The 20,245-nt window shown below is 36.9% G+C and overlaps 1 protein-coding gene across 7 annotated transcripts in view; it reads left to right on the top strand.

Annotated features, from left to right (window-relative positions):
- Nucleotides 1–2,113: 2,113 nt before the first annotated feature.
- Nucleotides 2,114–20,245, top strand: part of TAX1BP1 (Tax1 binding protein 1) — a 72,797-nt gene continuing 54,665 nt past the window's right edge. For 4 of the 7 annotated variants that reach the window (XM_019726154.2, XM_019726158.2, XM_074340917.1 and 1 more), the window contains exons 1-3: nucleotides 5,902–6,055; nucleotides 11,184–11,349; nucleotides 19,825–19,927. In XM_019726154.2, the coding sequence (XP_019581713.2) occupies nucleotides 11,191–11,349; nucleotides 19,825–19,927 (262 nt within the window). In that variant the 5' untranslated portion in view covers nucleotides 5,902–6,055; nucleotides 11,184–11,190. Of the gene's footprint in view, nucleotides 2,353–2,915; nucleotides 3,017–5,901; nucleotides 6,056–6,705; nucleotides 6,827–11,183; nucleotides 11,350–19,824; nucleotides 19,928–20,245 lie in introns of those variants that run through there. The other 3 variants (XM_074340916.1, XM_074340915.1, XM_019726155.2) reach the window with 3 other exon arrangements.

The following is a 20,245-nucleotide window of genomic DNA, read 5'->3' on the forward strand; positions in this document are numbered from 1 at the left end:
CCATGGCTGAGATACGTGCCCAAGCAAGAGCACTGCCAGTAGTGAGATCCAGACCTTGGTGAGGGCACAGCCATGGGTCACCGAATGAAAAAGTCTCAAAGAGAATCTCACAGAGAAGTTGTTATGTTTCTAAGCTGGTAGAAGTTATTGGAAAACCACGTTGTAGAAGTTGTTGGACATTCACTAGGTGGAACTTACTGGAAATCTGCCTTCTGGGACTTGCGGTAAATTTGCCCTCTAGGATTCGGGGGAAAAGTTGTTCACGATGAAGGATCTCCCTGTAGGCACTCCACCACAAAACTGCCCAGAGGGGAACTGCTGGGGGTAAAGTTGCTGGGTGCTGGAGGTTACCAGCTAGCATGCACTGCAGAAATCAGGAGCTGGATACTGGGAAAGCTGAGTGGGCAGCAGTCACTGGACACAAGTCATATGCACTTCAGGAGTCTGCTGAGTGGGTACATGGGAACCAGGAAGTAGAATCCTTTCCTCTTGCAATGTCTCTCCAGCACCTTCTACTAACAAAGCTGAAATCGTTCCAGCTGGCAAGGGAAAATACTTAAAGGACCTAGATGCATTTTCACAGAACAGATAAAAAGGGTGAATTTAGAACCAAGAGGCAATCACTTGATAATTGGCACAACAATAATCTCCAAATGTCATCCTCCACCCCAATTTTTAGGCCTCTCAAAAATGTTTCAATGTTTTATGAGGTAGCTGGGTATCAATTACTAGATAAATGACTGAACTCTCCAATCATGAACAAAATTCAAATTCCTTTTCATGGATCTCTTGAGATCCAGGCAAACCATGGGATGTGGTCAGAAACCAGGCTAGCATCCATGGGATGTGCATGAAGATGGATTTGTCTGTCTAGAGCACATTATATATTATATTAATGCAACCAGTATGGGGGGCAGAATGAAGTGGGTTAAGGACGGGTGGGAAATGACTGAGTGGAATAAAGACAATTCTTTTTGGTAGTGAGAAGACTGTGAAGGTGAGTAGTAGCTGGAAGGGAATATGAAGTGAGGGAATTTTTAAAACAATTAAATGGAAGAGTCTCGAGCATGTTGAAAAGAGAATGGGAAGGATCCAGGGGAGTTGGAGCAAAACCTAAGAGAAGTAATGTAGAGTTCCTGAGAAGGTGGGAGGGACTGGGATCTGTAGAAATAAAAACACATTTCAGCCTAAAACTTAGATTACACCTTTGTTAAAAATAACACTTGAGAAGATTATCTTAGTAACATTTTCTTAAGATAACTCTGATTAACTTTGAAAACCATAGGCATGCAAGTGACTCAAAAAATAAAGGTATGTGATGAGAAACACAGAGGAAAGGACCTTGTTGACATTAAATATTTTAAGAATTCAAAGTACTATACTGGCTATTACTCTTCTCAGTAAGATAAGGACGAGAGGTTAGAGAATATTTACATTCCAATGACCTGTCAGTTGCACAAGGAACAAAGAACCCTGTTAGGAGCCAGGTGGGGCAAAGGTCCTACTAAAGTATAAACCTCGGCAGGCTGTTTCATAATATCATAAATTATATAGTTCCTCTCTTTGACAGTGCTAGAAACTTCCCAAGACACTCAATTTTAACGTCAAAGTTTTTGCTTAGTATTCCCAGATATGACTTTTAGTGGTACAGCACGCGATGACCACAGTGTTTGTAACACATTTGTTATAGGAAAATGGCACTTTATCTACAAGATAAATAAAGAAAAAATTAAGGGAAATTAGGGTATTGGAAATAATGTTAGTTAAATGATAGTTCAGGGACTCTGCGTTGGATAACGAGGGAAGTATTAAAAGGAGAAAGCGTAATGGATTAGAGACCGGGATGAGTTTGAAAAAATAGTCACAGTGGGCATATTCGAATAAGCAAGTTAGAAGAGTAGGAGATTGTTGTCAATAAGCAAGATGTTTGATTTTTTTTTTTTTTTTTTTTTTACGTAGGATGTTTGTTTTGAAGGTGAAACAGTTACGGGTGATGACAAGGTGCAATAGTGTGAGCATAGAAATAGTACCTGGTGTGGAGTGGAAGAGATTATTGGATATGAAGGTTTCAAAAAATTAAAAGGCAAGGATGTTGGCCTTTTAATTTTAATCTCATCCAAGTAGATGCTTGAGGGGCTTGCGATGGAGAGGAAGGCTGTGCACTAGGTGATGGTCTTTAATGAATGAGGAAGAGTGACTTGGAAATCAGCAGATGGCAGCAGCAGGGAGAGAAGAGGGGTTATAATTGATTGGCATGCACTTGAAAGGAGCAAAGGTTTTTACAAACATTTGGGACAATAACAGGGAAGCAATAAGGAGCAAGGAGTATGTTAAACCATCTTCCAACATACGGTAAGAGAAAACAAACAACCTTATTTTAGAGTGTTTTGTATCCTCTGTCCAAAACCTACCATTATTCAGATCCCATCTTTAAAAGCTCTCTTTTTTAAACAGTTGTGTATAGCTGTATTATTTTTAAAAGAAATAATCATTTCTAGCAAAGGGAATCTTTAACATAAACTCTAAGGAAAACCGATGTTCCAAAAGATGAGAACAGCCTGTCTTGCCTGCTTTCAACACGTGTAATATTTCGATAACATGCCTATTTGAACTTACTGTTTTCTAATTTTCAACCCATGTTGTACCACCTGATTGTCTCATTTGTGCTCTTTTAATTTTTCTCTCTACATAAGCCCTTTCTTTACATTTTCAGATCCTTTTAATCTTTCAAATTTAGAGTCCAGTTTCTTTAACAAAGTTATGCTAATTCCAAAATTATTATTTGTCAATCCTTCTTTCTACTTTACTTCTAAGTCCATTTCCTACAAACTTAACACTTCACTTACCATCTTGTAATAACTAGATTTAAAGCAGCTTCAGAAAAGAAACCATGGTTTATTCTTTGTTTTCCCTAGAGACCTAGGATAACCCGGAGCACACAGTAAGTGACCGAAGAACCCTTATCAAGAAGTAGCATGACATGGTGGAAAAGGCGTAAACTGTGGGAGTCATAGATGTGAGTTCAGGTCTGGTTTGCCCTTTTTGTGATTGTGGTGTTAACAAGAAAAACCACAGGCCCAAAACGGCATCACTGGTGCTAAAAGCCCATGATACCAAACCTAGATTTAACACTTATGTAATGTAATTGTAGTTTCAGTCTCTCCCAGGAGTGGAGTTTTAAACCAATCATTCTGAAATTGCCTGATCCACACTAGTGAAGTAATCTGTCTGATAAGACCCCTGGCCTTCCCCTAAGGGAAGGTGTCCTTACCTGAAATAGCCCACTCTTAACCTTCTTAGTCCCACCTTATTTCTGCCTATAAAAACCTTCCATTGGTATAACCCCTGGGAGCGCCCTTCTTGCTAACTGAAATGCTGTCCAATTCATAAATGACTTAATGACGCCAAATAGATCTCCTAATTTACTCAGCTGAATTTTGTTTTTTAACAAATGAGCAAGTTATTTAGCTTTTCTGAACCCAGAGTCCCCTGCAAAATGGGGATAATACCTCACAGTATCTAGTGGAATGCCCAGAAAACACTGTGTACTCCACAGAGGGGAATTATTATTATTTTTGACAGTTTTCTCCCTACTTGACCCCTTTTCCCAAGTTCTTACACCCTGACTCGAAGTCTTCCTTCTATCTCTTCATCAAAACCCTACTAACTTTTAAGAGTATAGGTCTACGTCCTCCAAGAAAAGTATTCTGCTCACACAGCCTATACTGAGTCCTCCCATCTCTGAATATCTTATTTTATACTTTATTTTTATACTATATTTTATACTTTACTTATATTTTCATGGATTCATTAATTTCCTTCCCTTTGCTATCATAAGTTCTTCTAATAGAGGAACAGTGTCTTTTAGACATTTTCCTAATCAAAACACAGGGTAAGTGGTACGTGATAGGTTAGGACAACTGCCTAGAAACTACTTGGAATTGTAATTACTCCAGAAATATCATAGGATGCTGAGAGATTTACCTTCTAATAATTCTTTGAACTGGTTTGTGATCGCTTAGTCACAATTTTGAAATCCAAAAAGCTTTGAAAATCAAAATTGTTTTAACATTTGGTGGCAAAGCCTATCCTGACCTGAACTCATTTGTCAGTAAAACGTGACCTGAACTCATGGTAGCCAAGTGGCAAAACTTGATCTGAAATGAAGCAAGAATATGTGTTTTATTACTCCTACTGAGTAGTGTGATATTCATATTTTTTTCATGAAAAAAATGTTAACTTGATTAGGGAGTGCTGCCTCAAACCACATAGAATGTCATGTAGCCAAGTATACTTTTCTAAAGTCTGAAAAATTCAGAATCCTCAAATCCATCTGGCCCCAAGGTTTCCTATAAGGGATTATGGGTCCGTATGTTATATAGCCTTAGTATGCTACTATACATATAATAGGCTAATTTAAAAAATTCAATTAAATACCAAAACAATATATATTTATGTTGCTAGGAGAAACATTGAAAATTCAAGGGATTATGATTCATAGGATTAAAGCAAGTTCAAGTTCAAGTTCCTAAATAAATACCTTCATGAGGGAAAAGAAGGTCTAAAAACTCAATAAATCATTAAAAATAACAAAATAAAAATACTTGCACAAAAAATGTTTTCCAATTATGGCTTTTATCAAGCATATTGTTTTTCTGATCTCATTACCTGAAAATTGTAATTAGAAATTTATTACATGTAAATAAGTAATGTGATTAAAAAATACAAAGAGTGACACCTCTGAAAATTTTAGTTATAAAGTTCACTGCTATATTTATATTTAAGGGACAGATATTTCCACTACTAGGAGGTTGCTACCAGTAACACCAATGATTATTGATATTATCACACTGTTTTCTTCATCTGTAACATAAGGAAGTTGGGACTAAGTGACCTGTACAGAGTCTTCTGAAATTCTATGATCAAGTAGGATATACAGAACAGGACCAAGTTCAAAGATTTCAATATATAGGAAATAAATCAGTCAGCATATATTGAGAACCTGTGTTATTGAAAGTATTGTAATCTTAATTGTTGAAAGAATGAAAGTATACTTTGTGAAGTTGAAAGTATATGAAAGAGGATTTTGTAGTTCTGTATTTAGACGGTGCTTACCGTTTAATGGGATCTAAGTATCCTTTTTTCACTGGTGATACTGCAAATTTTAGCAGGGTTTTATGGCAACCCAGGAATATGACTAGAACAGAACACACTTGCTTCTGTGGAGTTGGGATTGAAACTGAATGCTTAATATAGGAAGTAAGATATAATAGTCAAAAGTAATTTTAGAAATTATAATTGAACAGAGAAAACAGGACAAAATTCACACAAAATAACACAGATAACAAAAGCAGTTAACAACTCATAGAAATAAGAGCAGAAAGAGGCCGCTGCTGGAGCAAGAGGAAATAGGATCATAGCGCATTAGGTTACCCAGACAAACTCCTAGGTTACCCAGATTTTACAGTGAACAAAACCTTGTAAACAAGAACAGGACAGGACCAGGATTTGGGGAGAGAGCCTCGGGCCTAGGGCTTGCGGCCCTAGACGTGTGGTCGCTCCTTCAGTTCTACGGTTCTCGGTAGCATGAAAAGATTCCCTTAAGATCCACACAATGACATGATAATAGTCCATGTACCTCTCGTCTAGCCTTTCCACTTAACTGGAAAGTTTCTTAATAATTACAGTCAAAAATGCAAATCCAAACTGGCCCTGTGCGACCAGGTCTCTGAGCGAAAACGACAAGGCCGAAGAAAGAGAAGTAGCTGGCTGGGTCGAGGGAAAAAGCCGGCTCGGACACGTTAGGGTAAACCTGGTGGCCGCTGGCGACAGGAGGGGTGGGGGCGGCCTTGGCCGGGAGGCGGTTTCAGTGCCTGCGGAAGGGGCGGACCCGTGGCCGGAAGTGACGCGTGCCGGCTTTTGGGCCTAAGGGGGCGGGTGCTATAGCCGGTCGCTGGAGGGAGGCACCGGTGGCGGAAAAGGTTCGGCTGCTGATGGCGGCTTAGGCTCGGAAATCTCTCTAAGACTCTCTCTCTGACCGGGAGCTCCTCACTGGGTAAGTGCTTTCGCCGGCCCCGTGCCGTGTGCCGGGCGGACCGCGGCGGGAGCTCTTGGGGAGCGCGTGAGACGCCCCTCAGCCCCTGGAGTCCAGGGGCCTTGCGGGTCTCGGGGACGGTCTCCGTGGTGACGATGCAGCCAAATGACGACGCTTTCGCTGCGGAGGACAAGTCTTTCCTCCCGGACCGTGATTGTGACGGGGGTGTGGGCAACTTCGGTTCGCAGTGGAGTTGGGAAAAGCGACGGGTGGCCGCTCCACAGGGCGGGGAGGCCCGGGGAAGGCCTTCGCGATTTGGGGGAGGCGTGTGGGACGTGGGCTCTTTGGTCGGGGGCGAGTGACGCGGGGGACCCTCCAAAGGAGAAACGGTCTGGCCCGAGGCTCAGCTCTAGGGTGAGTGTCTCGAGGGCCGAGGGGGCTGCCGGCGTCGTAAGCTCGGGCAGACACCTAGGTCGAGCCCAAAAGGGACGCTCGGGGTTGCGTATGCGGAGTGAAACCCAAGTGTTTTGGTTTGAGTCGCCGTGGAGAAGGAGGCGGAGACTCCCTGCGCCGCCTGCGTGTTTGCGGGCCGCGGGCGGAGTCAGCTGTCCTGGCCTGGTCCCCTACCTCACCTGGGACGCGGATTAGTTTCCGCTTTTCTTGGTCTGTGTATACACGACCGCTACGCCGAGTTCCCAGGGATCTTACCAGATCTTACCCGGAGAGTCACTTCTTTGCTTAGGCAACTTTTCTGGATTTCACAACTCTTCCCCCCAACCCGACACCCTGCAGGTCCGCGGTGTGTGCACAAGTCCCGACGTGGCGTTCCTCGCTTCAGAGGATCTTGGTTAAAGAGTGTGTGTATGTGTGTGTGTGTGTATATGTATATATGCATTGATAAACGTTAATTTATTGGTAATAGTTTTTTTTTAAAAAACACTGGCGTTTGACTTTTTCCATTAGGTTTTAGGTTTCACTAGTAGTTGTTATGAATTACCATTATGTCAGGGATATAGATGGAAAAATAAGTCTTAATATTTCAACTCTGCATTCCGCTAATTGCGAAATGTCCACAAACCGTGCACGAACAATAACTAACGACCATTTTGGGGCTCAATTACAAAATTACTTAAAGATTATTTGACTAAGCTGTTACTCTAAAAGGGGGCTAGTTTCCCTCAAAGTGCTATTATAGAAGGGCCGAAGCCTGGCTTTCGTTCCGTTCTCAGCGAGGATAGACTTGATTTCTCTTAGGATTACTTGCTCACGTTAGACATGACTTCTTACAGCTTCAGAGAACATCGTATTGGAGTTTTTGTTTTCTAGTTATCACATTCTTAAATTGCACACCTCTGTTTACAATTATGCTGCAGCCATTTGTGTAGAATTAACTGGTAAATACCTTTTTCCTTAACAAAATAGCAGGTATGTTGGAATTCTAAGTTTCAGCCTTTTAAATGGTGCTAAATATTTTTGAAAGAGCCTCACGATGCTTTTCTATACTTTTATGGGGGAATTATCTTATGTGAAGTTTATTGGATTGTATTTTTTTGGAATTTGGATACTTCTAAGTAACATTTTGGCCATATGCAGTTCTGGCTTCTTAAAATTTATTTTGTTCCTTGCAAACCCTCCTATGGGCCAAGATCATAGCTTTTTAGGAACCAAGTTTTAAAATTAAAAAGTAAAAAGTGGTATTAGTGACACCTGGGCAGAGTGTAGCGCTACTCACCTGTAAAGAGTTCTGTAGATAGATTTCTGTAAGAGTGCAAAAAACGGTTCTGTGGCTTTGCTTCTGTCTTGCAGAAAGATTGCTAATAGCGTTTTTCTGGTCTATAAACCAGCTGATCCGTCTTTGTTTGCGTTAAAGTATGAGTAATTGGAAACTAGAACGTCAGAATAGTTTTTCCTTCAGATATTTGTGTGTCCTATAAGACTGGTTTGGAGATAATTACGAAAGTTCATATATTTTTGAAGATTTAAAAAACTTCTGATAAGTTTGTCAACCATTACTTGTAATGTGTTTTTATTACTAATCTTCATTTGATCTGGTTTTACTATTATGGAAATTTTCAAACATACACAAGAGGAGAACAAACAGTAAAAGGAACCACTGTTTTTGCCACTTGTTTTATCATCCCCTCTAACATTTATTTTTTTCCTCTGGAGTTTTTAACCTAGATATCAGGATATTTCACTCATAATTAGTTTAGCATGTTAATTGATAAGGACTTTGGAAAAAACACAATCACCACAATTGTATTATCACACAGAACAAAATTACTTCTTGAATTCTAATTGTTAGAACTGGCAAATTATATAAAACATTTATTTAAGTTAAAAAGCTTAATTTGATTTTGTATGTTTAATGCAAAGAAGTTTTTAGTATGGTCTGTTTTTTGCTTTAGTTAACTAAGGGTTACATTTTTGGCCTATTCAAGTAAAATGAATATCAGGAGCTACTGGAAAAATACTATCACAAAAGCCAGATCTGTTTTGGTCTTGAAAAAGTTTAAAAAAAGTAAAGATAATATTGAAATGCCTTTCTCCCCTCCAGATTTTTTAGCTAGTTAACTGAGTGCCCACTGCATATTATTTATCTTTTCTTTAAATATCGATAAATCCCCAAATAACAAAATTGGATTTTAGATCAAAGACTTTATAATATAAGGTTTACACAACCTAACATGTATAAAGCAACTCGAGAGATGTTAGGACTTCAGGGAATATATTAGGAAACATGGAAGAGGGCATTGCAGGGAGCATTTATATGCATTTTGGGCTTCGTTTCCCAGCCTAATGTGTCTGGTCCTTTTAATTCTTGACTGGAAAATTTTTAGTTAGCCTCGGCTTGCATCTTAATGTATCCATGTTTCTGGAGATGTACTTTAGAGAATGGAAAGAAAAATTTGTATGGTAAAGCTACTTCCACTTCCCTTTGTGTGTAGGGGCTATTCTCTCCAACACAGTTTGTTCTTTTTCACAGGATGTTGGTGAGGCTACACTTCCCAAGCATAACCACAAGGTGATGCAGTGACTTTGCACATTCCTTGTCCACTGGGTGTGATGTGTGTGTGTGTGTGTGTGTGTGTATGTACGTACGTGTGAGCATGAGTAGTATATTAATCTGCCTGTGAGTCACCTTGATACATTGGCATTCCCAGTGAATTTCAGCGTTTTTATAAGCTTGCTCATATTTTCACTCCTTTATCTGTGGGAAGGAAGAGTGAAACAGGAACTGTATGGGAATTAGAAATTTCATTTTACTGTTTAAAGTGGGTTGATTCCTGTTGTAATTACATTCATTTTACATTTATCCATGTTAACTTTTTTACGACTAGAAGATACATTGGAATTTATATAAAAATAAAGTAATAACAATAGTGGAATAACTTGTAAAATTTCTATAGTTGTAATCACATTGAAATTTTTAAAAAGATTGGAGTGTTAGGGATTAATGAAAGTTATTAATAGGATGATGACAAATCATTTTACTCTCCAGATTTATAGGCATCATGAATATATTTAAAGCCTGGGTCTTAGGGTTTTCTATTAAAACTTGAATTTTGGGGGGAGAGTTTAAAATGAAATTTCATGTTAATATGTTTATTTAAAACAATGAAAATAATACATTAATATATACTAGTAAAAATTCTATTAGTTTAGTTAAATGTCATTTTCAGACATATCCCTCATGAGTAGACTTAACGTATGGTCTGTACTTTTTCGGTCCTTTTTGATGCCTTTATAAATATATATGCACATATAAATACATGTATACCTTCATACTGTTTTATACCTTAGAAACTTTAAAATGAAGTAAAAGTGTAAGGTTGAATAATGGATTTTTAAATTAATGTTGTAATTGAGATTAAACAAAAGTTTAAACTCCACTGCCTTGTTTTATAACAAGTAATTACAGTTTTGTTTATTTAGTTTACTTTAGGAAACATGTTAAGTTTTAAGAAAAAAATTTCATTCTTCAACCCCTTCTAGTTGAAAAGTGGGAAACTCATTCTAGCTAGCCTTATTTTCTCCTGAGTATCTTCCTTAGAGAAGTTTAAATATTCACTCTCTTCATAGAAAAATATTACTGATTCGTTTGCTTCAGTTTAGGTAGTTGTATCTATTAGACATTGGTTCAATTGATTTAGCTATAGGCTCTCTTATTGATGTCGTATAATCAGTTGTGAACATTTTTTCCAAACAAGAATCTGGGTGTGTTTTTTCCTTCTTTATGAAGCCACTGACTTGAATAGAGATTATCATTAGTGTCTTCATTAGCATCATGACATTCCTCTGAGCCCAAATTAGCTCAGATAAGTCAAAGAAACAGAATAGAACTCTTCAGTTATTTTAGGCAGAGTTCCCAGTGTTTATAAGTGCTACCTTTTCATTGTCTTGAAGTTTTTGGGTTACCAGCTGGAGAGTATTGACAATTAAGTTTCCCTGTGAAATAGGTTTGCTGCTAATAGAGCAGAGGTAGGGGAGGGCTGCTCCTGAATGCACACTCTACCTCCGAATTCTGGCAGATCTCAGCTGGGGAGAGCCTAGCAGTCAGCGAACCTGGTATTCCACCACAGTGGCTCCCAGGTTCATGATGGACAGCCTCTTTCTGGGATACCCCAATATATTATTGAAGTAAAGTGTGCTTCCAGAAAGTCATTTTTTTTTTTTTAAACCCTCCTCCTTCCCCAATGATTCTAATACTATCATGAACATGGGTCAGGAATGCAGGCACAGACAGATTAGCATCTGTTATAGGAGCCTAGAACCTAGAGGAGAGGGATGGGATGGGTCAGATTAGGGACGAAAATAATGAAGTTCCAGGGTCCAACATTGAAGCTCTTGGTTGCAAAAGAAGCAAAGCGCTAGGCTGGTTTTTCAGGAGGGTTGATAGTTTGTTTTTAAAAGTTTTTTAACACCCATGTCTTTCTGAGCCATGTTGGAAATTAGTTATCTCCCAGTTTGAGTTTTTATATTTAATCACATTTTAAGGAGGCGTTCCAATATTCAAAGTATATGTCTTCTTAAAAATTATGGCATGTAAATATTCATGTAATTTGCATTCAGTGATACATATTTTCTGAAGGTTCTGTATGTTTTTCTTAATTGGGATCATTCAACTTGTATGATTTATTTGTTTCAGATTCACAATGACATCCTTTCAAGAAGTCCCACAGACTTCCAACTTTGCACATGTCATCTTTCAAAATGTGGCCAAGAGTTATCTTCCTAATGTACACCTGGAGTGTCATTATACCTTAACTCCATATATCCATCCACATGCCAAAGATTGGGTTGGTATATTCAAGGTAAGAAAAACTTTCTGCATATTTCTTCCATCAGGTACTCTTTGTTTTCTTTTAAGCAGGTTGATCAGTAGTTTATACTAGTCTTGTCTTTACTCTACATTAAGGGTCATTTTTGTAAATGTCACATGTAAAACATTTACATTTGTAAATGTCAACATTTTATAAACATGAAATATTTAACAGTTCAGATAGTATACAGGAAATGTTGGGAACTTCAGGCTTTCACGTCTATGATCGAAAGATTAATTTCATTCATTTAAGGTCTTGTGAAAATGTTTTCAGAATTTTTTTTTCTCTTTTTCTATTTTTCTCCATTCTTTACCTGAAAAATGATCTTTTCTTGTGGGTTATTATGTCATTTACTATCTTTTTAATTTTGTACATCTCTGCAGCAATGTTATTTCTTCTGTTATCTTGCATTATTTAAATATTGCTCATATTGTCTTACACTTTTATAAGAGTATTCTGTTTTATATGACTACATAGTAAATTCTTTGATGGCAGGAGTCCCAGTTCTTATATTTTGCCAATAATTTTGTGTAATATTTGCTTGAAAATTACATTGAGATGATCATATTACACTAGTGCTTCACTGTGCTGGAGGTTTTCTGGTAATTTTAATTTTTCAGAATGTAGTGGAGAACCAAAATCTAAGAGAAGAAAGTCAAAATAATTATTTTGAGCTGTCAAAATAATTATTTTGAGCTGTCAAAATAATGCCACAAATGTCCAAATAATAAAACTTATTTTTCTCCTGGGTTACTCTAGATTCTCTCTCAGAATTAGTTTATTTTAGATACGATTTTTTTTTTTTTTAAACATACGATTTTAATGGTCTTGAAATTTGGATAATCTGGGTTGTATAAGTTAAACAACAAAGTATAAAGAAATAAGAGTAGCTGTTAGAGTGAGGCACATTGAGAGTATTCAGAAGTGAACATTCAGCCTTATAGAGAGAGGAGGGCTGAAAACTACTGGATGAAACAGTCTTGGCATTTAATGACATTTCAATTCCTTTTTGAATCCCTCATTCTATGATGTTGGATAGATGAGTTATTTACTGTTTATTTTTTGTGTTTTTTTAGGCCTAAATTCCAAAATGGAGATAACATTCATTGTAAGCATTTTGTGAAATCAGTGTCGGTTTTGGTATTATGTGAGGTCTGAGTATGAAGTTAAAGATACTGACTGAGAATTGGTTTTTCTGCAAGAGTTGGGTCAGAGAGGAAGAGGAAAGCAGGGGAATGAGATTGAAGGAGGGCATTCCTGGCAGGAAAATGGTATAAACAAAGGCACAGAGGTGAGAATGTTCATGAGAATGAGTCCACGCAGAATGTAAGCTGCTTTCAGGGAACTGGAGGGAGAAAGATTGGAATTAACTTCACTCTGTCTGTGTCGGTCCTTCATTATTAGGCTACGCAGTTTGTAGGCTTTTTTCTTACTGGCAGTGGGAAGTCTGTGCAAATGCAGGTATGTAGGCTGATGTGTGATAAATTGTTTCAGGAAGATGAATCTGCTTTTTTCCTTCAGACTACTTGTTTATTCTATTTTTTTTTCATTTGTAGTTAATGGCCTAATTACCTAAGCCAAAAGCTTGTGATTTTTCCTTTAAATTCAGCCAAATATTGACTCTGTCCAATTTACTGTCTATGTATTTTTGCATCTTTAATATTTGCCCTAGTTCATACCCTCCTTCTCTCTTTCCAAGACTATTGCAATAGGTCACTTGTTTTCCCTGTGTTCATTCTTCAAACTGTTCTTCAAACTGCTCTGTATATACTATAACAAAATGAAAATCTGAATGTATCTTCCTCTTAGAAGCTCTTAATTGGTTCTTCATCTATAGAATAATGCCAAGACCAAGTAAGTTAGTCTGCCATATAGGGCCCCTTTATATGATTTGATCTATAGATTCATTTTTTATTGTTGCCTGCTTATTTTTTTGCTTTGGTAATGCTAAACTATTATCTCATAACTTGTGCACTCCAAGAGCTGCACTTTTTTCTAAGCAGTAAGTAAATATATAAATAAATGAATAAAATTGTGTAGAATACTCTTTCCATCTTTTGCCTGGATAATACTTTAAAACTCAATAGGAAGTTCAAGCATGCAGTAAAAATTTCAGAATATGCAGGCAAATTCAAGGAAGAAAATAAATCACTTTAATACTGTAACTTAGCAATAACCATTGTTAACATATTGGCATATAGCTACGTATAATTAAGTAATTATACATATACATTGTGTATAGTAAAGTATACACACGTCTGTTGATGCATTGTGGAATTCATTGGAAACATTTCTGAATGTTAACCATTAAACAATGCAAACAATGCTTAATAAAGGTTCTGTATCTTTATTTTGATGATCTGTGCACTTATGTCACAGTGTAAGTTCCTGGAGTGAAATTGTCATGTTTTTGGCGTTACATTTTTTTAAGCACTTCATGTGTACTTCACATTGCCCTCCAGAAAAAATTTTGATATGATATTGAGAAGCAGGCAGGGAGAAAGTACCCAGATAGTAATTGTAAGTGGGGAGGAATGAAAGTGTGTGATATGCTTGAGAAAGAGTTAAGGAATTTGATTTGCCTGGGATACCAGTTTCAGAAGATGAGTGGGAAAGGTTGGTTTGGATCATGTTGTGGATTGTTTTAATGTTTGGCTGAGGAATAAATACTTTTAAGCAGAAAATAGTAATAGAGTTTAGAGGTGAATTTTAATCTTGTAGTGCTGAGTAAGAAATTGCAATTAGAGAAGGGAGGCAGACAAAATGTTTAGACTATCCTGTTTTTCTAGGTGAGATAAGAAAAGCCTAAAGTAGAGAAGGGAGTCAGTCAGTTGTAGGTAATAATCCATAAATAGAATCCGTAGAGTTTGTCAGCAGTTAGTTGAATGATTTGGGACTGGAACTTATTCATGGCTTGAGTGTGTTCAGTCAGGAGAAACAAGGTCATGTACCAGGAGTTGGGGAGGGCTTGAGTAAGGTCTTGCTGCTGTGGAAGAATGTCGTAGGGAATTGGGGTAGGTTAATCAGGAGATCGCGGAGCCGCAGTTTTATACTTTCTCTAGAGAAGGTTCGGCACCCAGAATTGTGAGTGTAGAATTCCAAAGTAGGTATTATTCAGACAGAATTGGAGGTGGGTGGTGAATAGGAAGGGATGTCAAGCACAAAGGATGGTAGGGTGGTTTGGGGGGCATTACTGATACCATTAACTCACCACGAAGTCCAAGTTAGGTAGGGAAATGAGGGAAGTCAGATAAGGGATAGAGAATGGGTTGGAGATTTAATTTGTTTTTAGTTTCTACTTTTCTACTCCCTCCTCCAGTATTGACTAGTTTTAATTAAAACTAAAATAAACATGTAACGTGTTTATTACTCTATACTTTACAAAGATCTTTCATCAGAACATTATAAGTCCCCATTTTACAGATCGAAGGAACTGAGGTCCAGAGAGAAGGGACTTACTCAAGGTTATCAAACTTTGGAGCTGAGATTTGAACCTTATGTAAACTGGCATTAAAGAGTTTATTCTCTGGCAGTTTGGTTAAGTGAAAGATCTGGTTATCCAAAATTAGCAACACAGTTCTTAGTAAGTTCAGCGTGCACTTTAAGGATTGACAAAATTGAAGTAAAAATACGGGAAAAGATTTAGAGCCCTACCTAATGCCATATATATATATTTTTTAAAGATTTTATTGGGGAAGGGGAACAGGACTTTATTGGGAACAGTGTGTACCTCCAGGCCTTTTTTCCAAGTCAAGTTGTTGTCCTTTCAGTCTTAGTTGTGGAGGGTGCAGCTCATCTCCAGGTCCAGTTGCCGTTGCTAGTTGCAGGGGACACAGCCCACCATCCCTTGCGGGAGTTGAGTCGAACCAGCAACCTTGTGGTTGAGAGCCCACTGGCCCATGTGGGAATCGAACTGGCAGCTTTCGGAGTTAGGAGCATGGAGCTCTAACTGCCTGAGCCACCGGGCTGGCCCACTAATGCCATATTTTTATTATTAACCCCAACAGTCATTGCAGTAAAAATATTATATGTCACACTGTATTTGAGTTTTGTTGTTTGTGTTTCTGAATTGGATTTGGTCTCAGTTGTATAAGTTTATAATCATGAGGAATTTATTTACATTTATATTTATGCTTAGCATAAATTACATTATAACTAAAATAATTTGTATTAAATTAAAGGTCCATAAGATGTTTTTAAAATTTTAAAGGGAAAACCACTCTAGTTGAGGAAATTGGGAGTTTAAAATGATTATGTGCTCACTGCATCATGCTGTCTACCAGATTAAAAAACAAAGAAACAAAATCTAACTTCCTGGTGTGGAAAGTGAACCTGAGCAATGATTTTTATGTTCGAATATCTTGTTTCTCAAGTTTTTGTTCCTCTCTTCCTTGTTTCTTCTTTTCGTGTTTCTCTTCCTTCTGCTTCTTCTATTTCTCTGTCTTGGTCTTCCAGCCCTGTCTCATTTTCTGAAATAAAAAAAATATTCTTCTGTTGTAAAAATAATTACATTTTAAAAAACTTAGAAGAAAGCAGAAGATATAAAAGATAAAGTTAAGGTGACTGTCAGTCCCATGTATAATAGTGGCTAGCAGTGTTAATGTTTTGAGTTTTTCCTTCCAATCTTTTTATTAAAGGAAGAAGACTCAGTCTTTTTTCTAATGCACACATTTTGAAAGTAGTTGGAATAGTATTGCATGCCATTTTTTATATTCCGAATTTTTCACTTCTGGTTATAACCACTTATTAATATAATTAGCTCTGTAACATTTTATCTCATAGTGGAACATTTATACTGTTTATGATATTTCTATCTTGGAATCAGCATTGCATTCTCCCCGTCTTTATCTAGGCATTTTGCTGTTTTGTTTTTTTGTTTTTAAAAGGAAGGACCTTTACTCTTCTGATACGATTTTTGAAAGTTATAGTATATACAAAAGAAAGTGAATGCCTCCACCCATTGTACCTCCTACCTTCCCCAGAAATATCTGTAGTTAAGTGTGATGTATGAGTTTATTTTTCTAGATTTTAAAAGATCATAGGCTCATTTTATACTACTTTGTAGGTTTTATATTTATTCATAACCAGCAAATTTATTTTCAGTGTCTTTCCTACTCCAAATTTTGCATCTGTCTCCCTTTACCCCTCCCCCCAAATCAGTGACGCCTGGATCTCTGTCTCTTTTTCACAAGTCCTGTTTGTGTGCTCTCTTCACCCTAATGGTTCTGTCTTTCTCTAGAATTTATTAATATATTTTTTACTAGGTAACCTTGATATCCTACTGATCTTTATACTCCCTCTCAGAAGTTTCCTTATGATCAGTACTTCTTATCCAACATGTTTTTGTAAAATGTTAATCCTGTTTAAAGGGTTTTTTTCTTTCCGTGTCACCCTTGCTTAATTTCCTTTTTTGCTCTTAGTTCGCTATTGCATTAGTAACAGAAGAACGATGCCAGACTATCCATTGCTTTGGTTCCTTCCTTAATATACTGGGGGTGCCAAAAGAGGGTGCCAAAAAAATATATACACATGACTTGTATTCATCTTTTGTTATCGGTATATATTGAATATTACAATTTTAATACAGTTTTTACCTTTCTTAAAATGTGTATACATTTTTTGGCACCCTCTGTAGATACATCCTCTTACAACTGGATTCAAGTATAGCTCTTAGAAGCAATATCTTTTGAGTCATAGGTAACTTTAACTGACTGTTCCTTTGTTCTAAGTGTTGTCATATTCTCCCTGCCATTTTTCAGTGTTTTAAATAGTTGTTATTAATCATAAATAATAATTTTGTTTACACTTTCTTTTCCTTGCATTTCAAGAACTCTAATTCCCTTGAAGTCTAGAAATCTTAAGTTCTAGCCAGGTGACTAGGAAAATAAAACAAAGAGAAACAACCTGTGACTTGGACACTTTGTAGTTTATTGAGTCTTCTAATTAGGTTTATTATTTTTACCAGGTGCTCCTACATAATTTCCAGATGTCCATCTTCGGTTGTTTTTATTTTGCTGTGGTTCATTCTATACTTTCATGTTAGAGTTTGGATATAAGACATACTCATCCTAAAGGAGCCTGTACTCTATATCTTTCCAGATTGAGAAACTATTACATTTATTTCTTAATATATGCCTGACATGGCCTTCCCAGAGTTACCTAAGAACTATGTTCAGTGTTCCTTCCTCAAAAGGAGTTGGAAGCATACTTCTACATTCCTGAATTTTATACTCAGATTGGTCGCATCCTGCCCCAACTCCTCTGTGGGTTTAGCGTGGGATGGATACATGTGACATCTCATAGCATGGCTGACTACTCTCTTGAGAAGAGTTGTCCAGACTTATGCAATAAAAGAAAGCAAAGTATGTATAAATTACCATTATAGTCAAACCAATAGCTTGAGCTATTGTGATTCAGTTAGAGAAAACATAGCAAGGACTAAACCACTCAACATATCTCTTACACATATTTTTTTAATATGGTAAGAGATCTCATTTCTCCTATTTTGTTTCTGTTCTCCTGAAAGACAGAAACAACTTTCCTCTTTACCTTACTGTTTCTGTCATCTGTATATCTTTTAAGAATTATATAGTCATAGACTCTGTTGGAAGAAAGGAGGTGGAATTTCAGAAGGTATAAGAGTATTTTATATCTTGCCATGATAAGAAGTGAGTAGTGTCTTCATGGTTTAGAGCTTAAACTTTAGGTTCAGATCTTGACTCTGCCATTTACTGACCTTTTCCTAGTTTCTTAATTGGTAAGATGAGGATATTTACTCCAAAACAATTACTAAACTGTTGCTGCTATTCCCAGTGTCACTTGAATCAGAAATTTATAATTGTGATGTCAGCTATCACAGATAAATGGCACATTCATCTTTTGTCCACCTGGTCCAGGCAGACCTGTTCATATAGGGAGATTTTTTCAAGCAAGATGTGGCTGTAGATAGTATTGTTTTCCAGATCAGTGTATGGACAGGGAAAAGAATGCGAGGTATGATTCATACTAGGTCAGTCTGTAGGGGAAAACCTTGAAATGGGCTCTTTTTCAGGAGATGGTTGGAGCATTGGGGGATATGAAATGAGGGACAGAACATTGCAGAGTCGAGATCACTGTCCCTAAAAGTCTGTGTGTCTTTGGGTATTAATGAATGGTAACATTTAATGAACACTGCTGTGCCAGGCACTGTGCTAAGTGTTTTACAGGGATTATCTCATTTAACACACACACAGCCCTTTGAGATTGTTACCATTATCTGCATTTTAAAGAGGAGGGAACACACGTAACTTGTCTGAAGTCATAATGCTAGGAAGCGCTCTTGCCTGCAGTCTGGCCTTACTTCCTAATCACACGTATCTTAATCACTTATGGGGCACTCGAGCTGTTGCTTTGATGTTCATTGTCTAATCCTCCTAAGAATTCTGAGAGAAGAAAAACAGCCTTAGGTGAGGTAAATCACTTACATCACGGATTCCTCATCTGTAAAGAGATGAATGAATACTACAGTGTTCAAATGGTTTTGACCATGACACACAGAAAGAAATGAATTCTATGATTTGACCCTGCGTAGTTGCATGCAAATATACCTGATACAAATTTTTCATGGAACACTACTTAGCCTTTATGCACTCTGATATCCTCTAATTCTATATAGTTAAAAAATAAATGTCATGAGTCACTAAATTGATATTAGTGGGTTGTGACCTGCAGTTTGAAAACACTCCTTTAGAGGCTAATGATTGCTAAGATTCTTCTAACTTCAGTATTCTGTGATCTCTAATTCTAGGTCAATCAGAATTATAGAAAATATGTTTAATTAACTGGATTATTCATAATTTCTTGTAATATTACTGGCAAGTGGATATCTAGTACCTGTTTTAAGCATCTCTAATCAGTATTTAACACAGTGCAGTTCATCTGGAAAATATAGACTGAGGCATGTAATGTATACATGTAAGTCGAAAAATGTTTTAAAGCTAGTTGGGGCATAGGTGGTCTATTTGTATATATAAATATCTTGGTAATAAAGGCCTTTGTACAAAATTTACCAATTGGCTGCAGGCAAGATTTGCTAAAGATGAGAGATTAGTGAAGTTAGTGGGTTTAAGTGGGAGGGGGAAATCTAATTTAAAAAACACTTAAATTTGAGGCATGAAGTAAGTTTTAGAAACATGTTTAGTGAATAAGTTTTAAGCAAAACATACGTTTTACATTTGATACTAAGGTTTCGAGACACTGGATCTCAAATTGCATTTTAATACATATAATAGAAACTATATAGATTTTTATAGCAGTAGGTTATAGCTTAATCATAAAATTTGACATGCTTATTAAAATACTATGATTTGAAAAACATTAATGCACGTCATAACTTTAGGATACCGTAAAAGACAATATGCTATAAGATATCACTCTAACATTAACCTACTTACTAATAATCTCCATGTTTTTGTTATTTTCCTTTAGGTTGGCTGGAGTACTGCTCGTGATTATTATACATTTTTATGGTCCCCTATGCCTGAACATTATGTAGAAGGATCAACAGTCAATTGTGTATTAGCATTTCAAGGTATGAATTGAAAATTGCAGAACTGGATGAAATTCGATGTTTTATTGCCACTGAAAATGTTGTATCCCATTGTAATTGTCTACTTAGGCATATCCAACATACCACAGTTGAATTAATTAGTATCTTTGTTTAGCAAAAGTCATAAGACTAAATATCTAGTATAGGCCACGTGATATTTTATGTAGACATTGCAAAGTTTTTTTGCTTATCTTAACTATCATTGAAGAGAGTTGGTTTCTTTTCAGAACTTTTGATTGTTTTCTAAATGAAAAAACAATGCTATCACTGATACTAGAATAATATAACAAATTAGAGGTG

Source organism: Rhinolophus sinicus, linkage group LG09, assembly GCF_036562045.2.
Source record: "Rhinolophus sinicus isolate RSC01 linkage group LG09, ASM3656204v1, whole genome shotgun sequence".
Classification (NCBI taxonomy): domain Eukaryota; kingdom Metazoa; phylum Chordata; class Mammalia; order Chiroptera; family Rhinolophidae; genus Rhinolophus; species Rhinolophus sinicus.